The sequence below is a fragment of the Microcaecilia unicolor genome, chromosome 6 (assembly GCF_901765095.1).
Source record: "Microcaecilia unicolor chromosome 6, aMicUni1.1, whole genome shotgun sequence".
NCBI classification, from domain to species: domain Eukaryota; kingdom Metazoa; phylum Chordata; class Amphibia; order Gymnophiona; family Siphonopidae; genus Microcaecilia; species Microcaecilia unicolor.
The window spans coordinates 68,554,032-68,567,294 of record NC_044036.1 but is presented as its reverse complement, the minus strand read 5'-3'; the positions used below and the strand labels follow the sequence as shown (position 1 = coordinate 68,567,294).

General features: G+C 49.1%; 1 protein-coding gene across 1 annotated transcript in view; it reads right to left on the bottom strand.

The window, feature by feature from the left end:
• LOC115471752 (DBIRD complex subunit ZNF326-like) overlaps positions 1 to 13,263 on the bottom strand; it is a 90,566-nt gene that overhangs the window by 19,115 nt on the left and 58,188 nt on the right. Inside the window, exons 6-7 of the mRNA XM_030205567.1 lie at positions 9,419 to 9,566; positions 8,373 to 8,469 (exon numbers count right to left, since the gene is read on the bottom strand). Of these exons, the coding sequence (XP_030061427.1) occupies positions 8,373 to 8,469; positions 9,419 to 9,566 (245 nt within the window). The remainder of the gene's footprint in view (positions 1 to 8,372; positions 8,470 to 9,418; positions 9,567 to 13,263) is intronic.

Genomic DNA, 13,263 nt, shown 5'->3' with positions numbered 1-13,263 from the left:
AGATGTGGATTTAGAAAAAAAATTTATATTATAAATAACTTCTTATAATACAACAAATTATATTTAAAACTACACTGCTAAGTATATTATAAAAAAAAAAAAAAAATCAAAAGTCTAGCATAAGTTAGCATTTCATTTAGTGAATGACAGCACAAGCATTACACTAGTAAACAAGCAAGTTCATTTTATAACTCCATAATCTATGTCTCTTTAAAAGTGTTCCTATGTATTTGATGTGTGAGCAGGATGTAGGGATGGGGACTGGGAGCGAGAGAGAGGCAGATGGGACTGTGTGGTGGTTGGAGAATGGGGACAGTGTACCCTGCTTTCCTTCATAGTTCTCTATTGTTCCTCCACTTACTTTCCCTCCCTCGCTCCCTCCAACTTCCTCTAGTGCAGTGTTTTTCATTGGAGACATGATGGCAGCTGACTGGGAGGAGAGGCTGGTGAGAGTTGAAATACATAAGAAAAGGGTTGATGGGTGTGGTGGTGGATGAAGAGAGTGTATTTGGAGAAAAGAACGTTTGGGGAACTCCAGGTTGGGGGAGACATGATGGGCTCAGGTAGACAGTCTGGAAAAACAAACTTTATTTTAAATTTACACATATTGCTCAGAGTGCACAAAAAGCCTTATTTCCCAAGAGGAGTATTTTGTAACTTGGTCAGATCGGTAGTCTTGAGCAGACTTGATTACTGCAACGGCATATACGCAGGGTGCACAGGCTTGCTTCTAAAAAAAACTACAAACAGTCCAAAACACAGCAGCTCGACTTATCTATGGAGCGTCAAAGTTCACTTGTTCCAGCCCACTTCGTGAGAAGCTCCACTGGCTTCCCATACAGGAGCGCATAACTTTTAAAATCTGTACCCTAGTCCATAAGATTCTCTATGGAGCAGCCCCAGCATATATGGATGCCCTTGTCAACTTACCACCAAGAAATTCACTCAGAACTGCCTGCTCTTACTTAAACCTTCATTACCCTGCATGTTCTACACTCAAATATAAAACCACATATGCTTCCACCTTTTCCTATGTCAGTACTCTCTTGTGGAATGCACTACCCAAATCAGTGAAAACAGTTCAGGATCATCTGGCTTTCAGGAAGTCACTCAAGACCTGCTTATGTGGGCAAGCTTACCCTAAAGATACTGTCCTATCTCACTGACCTCAGGACACTGAACCCCTTTAGTGCTCTTACAAACTAACCCATTTCTTATCTTTACCTCCCCACCCCGCTAATCCCTCTCAATTTAATGTACTCGCCTATTTGTTATTTAACTGTTGTAAGCCACATTGAGCCTGCCAGCGGTGGGAAATTGTGGGGTATAAATGCTGTAAAATAAATAAATAAATAAATAAATAAGATGGCCTAGCTATATCATTGGAGGAGGGATCTCCTCCCGATTATCACCCAGGGCTATGGGCACCATATCCAACACTAGTCCCGGCTCTCTCACTCAAGTATTTTAGGCAACATGGCCCCTGTTTCAAAAATAACATCACTGCTCTAGATCCTGTGTTACAGACAATACAGCAAGCAAAGCAGTCAACAGGCAGAAGAAATGTTGGGACAGTCAACTGCCGCAGCAAAACAAATTGCATGTTTCTGCTTCACCTCCTGCAGTCTTCAGCTAACATTGCCTGGGCTCCCTGCCAACCTTACTGCTCAGTTTCTCCTCTTTGAGAGGGGGGAAGAAAGCTTTGGGTGTCCTGTCTGCTGAACACTTTGAGGTCAATGTTCAAATGGCACTTAGACATCTCGCTCAGCACTGAATGTCTGACAGTTTCATTTTCAACAGAAGTGCACATATAAAACTAGGCATGAACGCTGGTGCACACCTAGTTTTAGATACACAGAAAAATGGGCATGGGAGTTTTAGGCAGGGCCCACTACATCTAGCATACATGTTTGGGCTGGATGTGCCAAAACCAGGTGTAACCTGGAGCATATGGCTCCAATACCTACCCCTAGACGTACAGATGCCTAATATCTACATCTATACATCCAGGAGGCCATCAGTATCTTCACTTCCATTTCCTCTTCTGCCTTAAAAATTGTTGTCATTAAGGGCTATTTTTTTTTGTGGGGGGGGAAGGGTTGTGAGAACAAATGCAACCAGTGTTGCCAAGGGAAACAACTGAATTAAGAAGGGAGTAATGTCAGAATCATGGGACTCCTCGTGCATGCTCAGGAACCTTCAAAGATTTACTGGATATAACAGGGTGACTGTCCAACCATGGCTCCTTCTAGAGGATGTCACCAAGAAGGATGCAATCATTTCCCTGTTTTTGATGGAGAAAAGCAAAACACAAGAGCTTTTTTGTTAATTTCATAATACACAATAATAAACATGTAGGATAACGAAGAAAGTGAATGATACATACCTGTAGCAGGTGTTCTCCGAGGACAGCAGGCTGATTGTTCTCACGACTGGGTGACGTCCGCGGCAGCCCCCACCAACCGGAAGAAGCTTCGCGGGCGGTCCGCACGCAGGGCACGCCCACCGCGCATGCGCGGCCGTCTTCCCGCCCGTGCGCGACCGTTCCCACCAGTTGAATGACAAGCAAAAAAGATGAAAACGCAACTCCAAAGGGGAGGAGGGAGGGTAGGTGAGAACAATCAGCCTGCTGTCCTCAGAGAACACCTGCTACAGGTATGTATCATTCACTTTCTCCGAGGACAAGCAGGCTGCTTGTTCTCACGACTGGGGTATCCCTAGCTCTCAGGCTCACTCAAAACAAGAACCCAGGTCAATTGAACCTCGCAACGGCGAGGATACAACAGAAAATTGACCTACGAAGAACAACTAACTGAGAGTGCAGCCTGACCAGAATAAATGCGGGTCCTGGAGGGTGGAGTTGGATTTACACCCCAAACAGATTCTGCAGCACCGACTGCCCAAACCGACTGTCGCGTCGGGTATCCTGCTGGAGGCAGTAATGTGATGTGAATGTGTGGACAGATGACCACGTCGCAGCTTTGCAGATCTCTTCAATAGTGGCTGACTTCAAGTGGGCCACTGACGCTGCCATGGCTCTAACACTATGAGCCGTGACATGACCCTCAAGAGCCAGCCCAGCCTGGGCATAAGTGAAGGAAATGCAATCTGCTAGCCAATTGGAGATGGTGCGTTTCCCGACAGCGACCCCTAGCCTGTTAGGGTCGAAAGAAACAAACAATTGGGCGGACTGTCTGTGGGGCTGTGTCCGCTCCAAGTAGAAGGCCAATGCTCTCTTGCAGTCCAATGTGTGCAACTGACGTTCAGCAGGGCGGGTATGCGGCCTGGGGAAGAATGTTGGCAAGACAATTGACTGGTTAAGATGGAACTCCGACACCACCTTCGGCAGGAACTTTGGGTGGGTGCGGAGCACTACTCTGTTGTGATGAAATTTGGTATATGGAGCATGAGCTACCAGGGCTTGAAGCTCACTGACCCTACGAGCTGAAGTAACTGCCACCAAGAAAATGACCTTCCAGGTCAAGTACTTCAGATGGCAGGTATTCAGTGGCTCAAAAGGAGGTTTCATCAGCTGGGTGAGGACGACGTTGAGATCCCATGACACTGTAGGAGGCTTGATAGGGGGCTTTGACAAAAGCAAGCCTCTCATGAATCGAACGACTAAAGGCTCTCCAGAGATGGCTTTACCTTCCACACGATAATGGTAAGCACTAATCGCACTAAGGTGATTCCTTACTGAGTTGGTCTTGAGGCCAGACTCTGATAAGTGCAGAAGGTATTCAAGCAGGTTCTGTGCAGGGCAAGAACGAGGTTCTAGGGCCTTGCTCTCACACCAAACGACAAACCTCCTCCACTTGAAAAAGTAACTCTTTTTAGTGGAATCCTTCCTAGAGGCAAGCAAGACACGGGAGACACTCTCAGACAGATCCAATGAAGCGAAGTCTACGCCCTCAACATCCAGGCTGTGAGAGCCAGAGACTGAAGGTTGGGGTGCAGCAACGCTCCGTCGTTCTGCGAAATGAGAGTCGGAAAACACTCCAATCTCCACGGTTCTTCGGAGGACAACTCCAGAAGAAGAGGGAACCAGATCTGACGGGGCCAAAAGAGCACTATCAGAATCATGGTGCCGTGGTCTTGCTTGAGCTTCATTAAGGTCTTCCCCACCAAAGGTATGGGAGGATAAGCATACAGGAGGCCGGTCCCCCAATGAAGGAGAAAGGCATCCGACGCTAGCCTGCCATGTGCCTGAAGTCTGGAACAGAACAGAGGCAGCTTGTGGTTGGTCTGAGAGGCGAAAAGGTCCACCAAGGGGGTGCCCCACTCTCGGAAGATCTTGCGTACCACTCTGGAATGGAGCGACCACTCGTGCGGTTGCATGACTCTGCTCAGTCTGTCGGCCAGACTGTTTACACCTGCCAGGTATGTGGCCTGGAGCAGCATGCCGAACTGGCAAGCCCAACGCCACATCCCGACGGCTTCCTGACACAAGGGGCGAGATCCGGGGCAAGATCCGGTGCCCCCCTGCTTGTTGGTGTAATACAGTGCAACCTGATTGTCTGTCCGAATTTGGATAATTTGGCAGGACAGCCGATCTCTGAAAGCCTTCAGTGTGTTCCAGATCGCTCGGAGCTCCAGGAGGTTGATCTGCAAATCCTTTTCCTGGAGGGACCACAGACCCTGGGTGTGAAGCCCATCGACATGAGCTCCCCCACCCCAGGCGAGATGCATCCGTCGTCAGCACTTTCGTGGGCTGAGGAATTTGGAATGGACGTCCCAGGGTCAAATTGGTCCGAATGGTCCACCTGAGCAGTGAAGTGCGGCAACTGGTGGAGAGGCGGATGACATCTTCTAGATTCCCGGTGGCTTGGAACCACTGGGAAGCTAGGGTCCATTGAGCAGATCTCATGTGAAGACGAGCCATGGGAGTCACATGGACTGTGGAGGCCATATGACCCATCTGCCGAGCTGTGACCTGCTGGGACGCTCTGGTCTGCGAAGCCAGGGACAGGAGGTTGTTGGCCCTTGCTTCGGGAAGGAAGGCCCGAGCCGTCTGGGTATTCAGCAGAGCTCCTATAAATTCCAGAGACTGTGTTGGCTGGAGATGGGACTTTGGGTAATTTATCACAAACCCCAGCAGCTCCCGAAGTTGAATAGTGCACTGCATAGACCGGAGGGCTCCCGCCTCCGAGGTGTTCTTGACCAGCCAATCGTTGAGATATGGGAACATGTGCACTCCCAGCTTGCGTAGATACGCCGCTACCACCACGAGGCACTTTGTAAACACTCGTGGGGCAGAGGCGAGCCCAAAGGGCAGCACACAATACTGAAAGTGCCGTGCGCCCAGGCGGAATCTGAGATACTGTCTGTGAGCTGGCAGTATCGGGATGTGAGTGTATGCGTCCTTTAAATCCAGGGAACATAGCCAATCGTTTTTCTGAATCATTGGCAGAAGGGTGCCCAAGGAAAGCATCCTGAACTTTTCTTTGACCAGGAATTTGTTCAGGCCTCTCAGGTCTAGGATGGGACGCATCCCCCCTGTTTTCTTTTCCACAAGGAAGTACCTGGAATAGAATCCCTGCCCTTCCTGCCCGGGTGGTACGGGCTCGACCGCATTGGCGCTGAGAAGGGCGGAGAGTTCCTCTGCAAGAACCTGCTTGTGATGGGAGCTGAAGGATTGAGCTCCCGGAGGACAATTTGGTGGCAGGGAGGCCAAATTCAGGGCGTATCCGCACCGCACTATTTGGAGAACCCACTGGTCGGAGGTTATGAGAGGCCACCTTTGGTGAAAAAATTTTAACCTCCCCCCGACCGGCAGATCGTCCGGTACGGACACTTTGAGGGCGGCTATGTTCCCGTGGATCCAGTCAAAAGCCCGTTCCCGGCTTTTGCTGTGGAGGCGCAGGGGGCTGCTTAGGCGCACGCTGTTGACGAGAACGAGCGCGCTGGGGCTGTCCCTGTGCCTGACGAGGCCTTCGGGCCGGTTGGGTGTACCTACGCTTGGCAAAAGAATAGGGCACAGCCTGCCGGGCCCGGGAAAAATGTCCACCTGCTGAGGTGGATGCTGAAGGCGCCCGGTGGGAGAGCTTGTCGAGGGCGGTTTCCCGCTGATGCAGTTGGTCCACCAGCTGCTCGACCTTCTCACCAAAAATATTATCCCCCCGGCAAGGGACGTCGGCCAGTCTCTGCTGGGTGCGGTTGTCCAGGTCAGAGGCACGCAGCTATGAGAGCCTGCGCATCACTATACCTTGGGCCGCAGCACGAGATGCCACGTCACAGGTGTCATAGATACCCCTGGACAGGAACTTTCTGCACGCCTTCAGCTGCCTGACCACCTCCTGATAAGGCCTGGACTGCTCCGGCGGGAGCTTGTCAACCAGGTCCGCCAGTTGCTTCACATTGTTCCGCATGTGGATGCTCGTGTAGAGCTGGTAAGATTGGATGCGGGTCACGAGCATGGAAGATTGGTAGGCCTTCCTCCCAAACGAGTCCAGATTGCGAGACTCCCGCCCCGGGGGCGCCGAGGCGGTATCCCTCGAACTCCGTGCCCTCTTGAGAGCAGAATCCACGACCGCCAAGTCATGAGGCAATTGGGGCCGCATTAACTCTGAGTCCGAGTGAATTCTGTACTGGGACTCTGCTTTCTTGGGGATGGTGGGATTAGATAATGGTCGCATCCAGTTCCGAAGCAGTGTCTCCTTAAGGACATTGTGCAACGGCACCGTGGAGGACTCTCTAGGTGGAGATGGATAGTCGAGGACCTCGAGCATCTCAGCCCTCGGCTCATCCACAGAGACCACGGGAAAGGGAATGTATATAGACATGTCCCTGACAAAGGAGGCAAAGGAGAGACTCTCGGGAGGCGAGAGCTTCCTCTCTGGTGAAGGCGTGGGGTCAGAGGCCCACAGAAATATCTGGGGTCCTCCTCTTCCCCCCACGAGGCCTCTTCCTCGGTATCGGACATAAGCTCATGCAGCTGAGTCCTCAACTGGGCCCGGCTCGACGTCGAGGCACCGAGGCCTCGGTGTCGTCCAGCGGTGGACTCCCGCGCCGGCGAGGACGAAGCTCCCTCCATCGACGTCGACTCCACCTGTGTGGCGGTCAAGACCGGCGCCGCAAGCCTGGCGCATCAGCCCTTCCAAGATCCCCGGAAGGATGGCTCGGAGGCACTCGTCCAGGCCCGCTGTCAGGAAAGACGGGGGGGGGGGGGGGGGGGGGCCGGTAGAGGCGTCGGTGCCGGAAGCTGTTCGGGTCCAGGAGACTGCACCGAAGTGCTGGGACCCTGACGCGTCGGTACCTCCACTACCGAGGGGGACCTTTCCTCTCGACGCGGACGCTTCGGCGTCGACTCCTCTCCAGCACCGAGGGCCGGGCGCACCGATGGGGACCGATGACGGTGCTTCTTCTGTTTTTTGCGGTGCCCATCATCGGCGCCAGGTGGGACGGAGGAGGTCGATCCCCCTCGGTCTCGAGGGGCCGGGTCGGACAGGGTTCGGTCCCGAGGGCCGTGAGCAGAGGGAGTGACCGGGGCCGATTGCCCACGCGGCCTCTCACCCCTACCGTCACCGGAGGACCGGCAGGCCGAAGGGACCTGTACTCCTGGGGTCGATGCCATCGGTGCCGATTTCGCAGACACCGATACCGGTACCGAAGAACCGGCCGTCGATACCGATGCCGTCGAGGTCGATGTCGAGGGGCCAGCGCAAGTTCCAAAAGACGGTCCCGAAGAACTTGCCTCGCAACCTGAGTCCGTTTCTGGAGACCAAGACACAAAGAACACGACTTGATATTGTGCTCCGGCCCGAGGCACTGGAGGCACCAAGCGTGGGTGTCGGTCTGCGAGATAGGCTGGCCGCACCGACCACACTTCTTAAATCCACTCGGGATCTTCGAGGACATCGACGGAAAAATCGCGTCGGTGAAGTTAAAGTCGTCGATGGTGGCGGTAAATCACACCTCGAAAAATAAAGCGACCGCGTGGCCACAAGGCCGCAACGCGACGACCTCACTAGAAAACGAGGGAAAAATCAGCGCATTCTCTTCCTTTTTTTTTTTTGAAGAAAGGAAAAAAAGGGTTTGAAGCGCGCGGCAACAAAAAACAAAAAATAAGCGAATTCGCGGACAACGCGACGGTTTTCCGGGGCTGACTAAGAGAGAGCGGCGACGCACGACTCTCTCCAGCGCGGAAAAGAAAAGACTGGCGGGAACGGTCGCGCACGGGCGGGAAGACGGCCGCGCATGCGTGGTGGGCGTGCCCTGCGTGCGGACCGCCCGCGAAGCTTCTTCCGGTTGGTGGTGGCTGCCGCGGACGTCACCCAGTCGTGAGAACAAGCAGCCTGCTTGTCCTCGGAGAATTATTGTTACACATTTACATAAAAGATATCTACAAAATGTCTAAGACATATTTTACTTGCCTTCCATTATATCTTTTGCCATAATTTTGGCAGCCTCATTCTGGGCTGCCTGCAACTTGCGTAAGGATGTCTTTTTGTACTTATATACCATGCATTCCTAAAAAAAAAAAAAGAAAATAAAGATTTATATCTAAACTAGTAAAACAGGCCCATTTGTGACACAAATGAAACGGGCGCTAGCAAGGTTTTCCTCGGAGTGTGTATGTTTGAGAGAGTATGTGTTAGATTGACTGTGAGAGAGAGAGAATGTGCGAGTGTGTGTGTGTGTGACAGGAGAGTGAGACTGCTGGGTGCGAGTGTGTCTCCTCTGTCCCCCCTCCAGCCACCCGGTGATTCTCCTCTCTCCCCTGCTCCCCCCTCCAGTCACCCAACGATTCTACTTTTTCGCTTGCCCCCCTCCAGCCACCCAGCGATTCTCCTGTATGCCCTGCCCTGCCTCCAGCCACCCAGCGATTCTCCTTTTCCCCTTGCCCCCTCCAGCCACCCAGCGAATCTCCTCTCTCCCCTGCCCCCCTCCAGCCACCCAGCGATTGTCCTATCTCCCCTTCCCCCCCTCCAGCCACTCCTCCACTTTAATCAGCATATATTAAATTCCCCCCCCCTGTGCTACAGAAAAGCACCGAGCACATCCTATATAATATAGCGCACCTCCAACGTTCTGAAGCTGAGAAAGTTAAGCCTTCAAGCCTTGAAGCATTCGTGTGCTCTGTAAGGCTCCATCTCCTCAACTGATGACACGTAGTTCCGGAACGTTGCAGGAATGCTTCAAGGCTTGAAGGCTTCACTTTCTTGGCTTCAGAACGCTGGAGGTGCATTTTATTATATAGGATGTTTTAATTAAGCCATTTCAACAGTATATTAGTTTACATGCTTTACGACCATATTATAAAAAATATTACTTGTCATGGGAATGATTATACACATGACAGGCAATAAACCAACTAATAAACCAAACTGCCCACAAAGGTTCTTGTTGGACCAACAGGTATTGCAACAAATAAACAAAAAAGAGATTGTATTTTAAATAATGAAATATGGTAACTTACATGTAAAAAGTCTATGGCTACTTTGTCAAATTTTGTTTTCTTCTGAATATGATCTAAAGTCTCCCGATGAGTATTACCATCCAAATGAGCTTCAATGTCTTTTTCCTCAAATGTCCGGAATTTACAATATGAACAAGTGAATGCCATCCTAGAAGGAAGAAAGTTGTTCACTTTATTTGGAAAAGGGAGGCAAATACCTAGCAAAACTGAATATACCTAAATGAATAGTTTTGATCAATGTTGCCAATTTGTTCTGACACAACAGTATCTATTATTCGGATGTTTAATATATTTTCTGTAACTTTTGGTATCTTCCACTGCCTCAGGTATACACTCAAGACTAATGAGGTCATTTTCGAAGCAGACAGGTGTCTCAAAATGGCCAAAAACATGTACATCTGGTCTAAATCGTGATTTTCAAAAAGACAGAATTTGGACTTTGCCACTGAGTTCATCCAAATAAGGGGGTATGTTTTGGGCGGGACTAGGGAAATCCCAAAATTAGGACATCTTTCAGCGACCATGGAACAGGAAGTCCAAGTTTAAAAAGCAATACTTTTTATCTAGACCTGTTTCAATCATATCCAACTTTTAAAAAAATGCCCTGAATGATGGATTAAGGCTTGACCCGTCCTTAATCTTCAGTGGATGCCATTTCCCTCCCACACCAAACTGAAAGGGGATACCCAGGTGCTATGACAGCATAAGGTATTATGTGCATACCCAACATAGCAGCAGCCAGAACTAGCCTAGTGGTTAGTACAATAGATTGTGAATAAAGGGATCTTGGTCCAAATCTCACTCCTCCTAGTAAATTTGTGGTGGAAACTGTGAGCCTCCAAAACCACCAAATTACCTACTGTACCTAAATATGGGAGACACCTGCAGGGTGGAAGGCAATTATAATGTTGTACAGTAGATTTTATTTGGTTCTTAGAGGGCTCACAATTCAAAGTACGAGTTATGGTAGGAATTGTACCTGGGTGCCATTGTTTAAAGTCCACTGCACTGACCACTAAGCTGCCCCTCTGATCTCCAGGGATGTCTGTGTGGCTATTTCTCTCAAAATGATGCCAGACAGACGTTCTAGTGCCCTTTTGTTTGGCGTTTATAAATTGGACATGTCAATTTGGAAAATGGCTCTTCTTTTTAGACAATTTCTAACATAGTAACATAGTAAGTGACGGCAGATAAAGACCTGAACAGTCCATCCATATGCCCAACAGTCACACCTATTGTCAATTCATGATTAAATAATGAATGTGATATTATATATTTGATCATGGTCCTTCTTCGGTGTTTCTGTGACATAGACAGTAGAAGTCCGCCCAGCTTTGTCCTTAAGTTCCAACTACTGGAGTTGCTGTTAAAGCACACTCCAGGCTATCTGAATCTGTCTTGTCATTTGCAGGACCCAGACCGTAAAAGTCTGCCCAACACTGTCCTCGGTTCCAGCCACTGAAGTTGCTGTTGAAGCCCTTTCCAGCCCATCCTAAACTGAACTGCCATAAACAGAACACAGACCTACAAAGTCTGCTTGGCACCGGACTTATTTTTTCACAGCTGGAACCACTATCCAAGCAGCACTCACACATCCACACACATGCAGCCATTTAAGGATTTTTATACCATCCATTTTCTACACAGAGATCCTCTGTGCTCATCCCAAGCCTTTTTGAATATTGTCACTGTTTTAGTCTCTAACACCTACCTCCCTTCCTAACATTACTCCTAAGTCTACCACCCCTTAACTTCAGTTCATGTCCTCTAATTTTTACCATTTCCCCTTCTCTGGAAAAGATTTGTTTCTACATTAATACCTTTCAAGTATTTAAATGTCTGTATCATATCTCCCGTCCCTTCTTTTCAATAGGCTATACATATTCAGGTCTTCCAGTCTCTTCTCATATGTCTTACGGCACAAGCCCCATATCATTTTTGTAACCTTCCTCTAGACCACTTCTAGTCTTTTTACATCCTTAGCAAGATATAGCCTCCAAAACTGAACACAATACTCCAAGTGGGGCCTCACCAGCAACTTGTACAAGGGCATCAACAACTCCTTTCTTCTGCTGGTTACACATCTTGATGCAGCCTAGCATCCTGGCTACAGCCACTGCCTTGTCACGCTGTTTTGTTGCTTTAAAATCCATAGATATCACCTCAAGGTCTCTCCCCTTGTCTGTGCATATGAGCCTCTCGCCTCCTAGGATGTACGGCTCCCTTGGATTTCTACTCCCAAAATAAATCACTCTGCACTTCTTTGCATTAAATTTTAAATTGCCACACATTAGACCATTCTTCTAGCTTTTACAGATCCATTTTTGTGTTTTCCACTCCCTCCAGGGCGTCCAACCTATTACAAATCTTCGTATCATCCGCAAAAAGGCAAACCTTACCTTTTAACCCTTTGGCAACGTCGCTCACAAATATATTGAACTGAATCAGCCCTTCCTTGAGGCATTCCGCTACTCACTTTTCCTCCTCAGAGTGAATTCCATTGACCACCACCCTCTGGAGTCTGTCAACCAGTTCATAATCCAGGTCACCACTTTGGGTCCTAACTTCAGCCTGTCAAGTTTATTTAAGAGCCTCCTATGAGGAACCATTTAAAAGATTTGCTGAAATACAAGCAGAATACATCTAGCGCACATCTTCAATCCAATTCTCTGGTCGCCCAGTCAGAGAATTCAATCAAATTAATTGGTAAAACCACACTGCCTTGGATCTTGTAACCCACTGAATTCCAGGAAATTCACTATCCTTTCCTCCAGAAACACTTTCGTTACTTTCGAAGTGAAGCTTACCGGCCTGCAGTTTCCCACTTCTCTGAAGAGGGACCACATATGCTGTTCTCCAATCCTGTGGAACCGGGATGTGCAAATACATCCATCTTAGAGCAATACGACCCAATTCTGACATGGACGTTTTTTTTCGAAAATGCCCTCTACACTACCTAACAGCAGAACTCTTTGGAACTATATTTTAATTTCTGCAAGTTGTCGTCGAAGCCCACTCCGGTTAGACAGATCCGGATGGACTTGAGTAGGCTTCGATGGCAACTGATGCACTTGGGAAAGACAAAAGGTGGGCAGACTTCTCCAATTTGTGCTCCAAAAATGGCAAGGACAGGACAAGATCAAGTATGCATATGTTATATCACATCATACCCATAAGCTAAGAGTATATCTTGTTGGGCAGACTGGATGGACTATGCAGGTCTTTATCTGTCATCATCTACTACATTACTATGTTACAAGCCCAAAAATTTACAAGCTATGTATAATGAAGATACTTACCTGTAGCAGGTATTCTCCGAGGACAGAAGGCTGGACATCATCACGCATGGGTCGTCGTCCGCGACGGCCCAGGAGCTCCGGAATTTAAAGAAAAACTTTAAAAAGAGTTTAGAAGCAGCGCGACGGGTGCAGGGACAACGCACCTCGCATGCGCGAGTGACTTCCCACCCGCGACGCCCGTGCGCTTCCCTCAGTTATATAACAAGCAAAGAAGAAAAGAACAACTCCAAAGGGGAGGAGGGAGGGTTGTGATGATGTCCAACCTGCTGTCCTCGGAGAATAACTGCTACAGGTAAGTATCTTCATTTTCTCCAAGGACAAACAGGCTGGACATCATCACGCATGGGGTACCCTAGCACCCAGGTTCACTCAAAACAATGAACCATGGTCAATTGGGCCTCGCAACGGCGAGGACATAACTGAGATTGACCTGAAAAACAACACAACTAAGTGAGAGTGCAGCCTGGAACAGAACAGAAATGGGCCTAGGAGGGTGGAGTTGGATTCTAAACCCCAAACAGATTCTGTTACACCGACTGCCCAAAC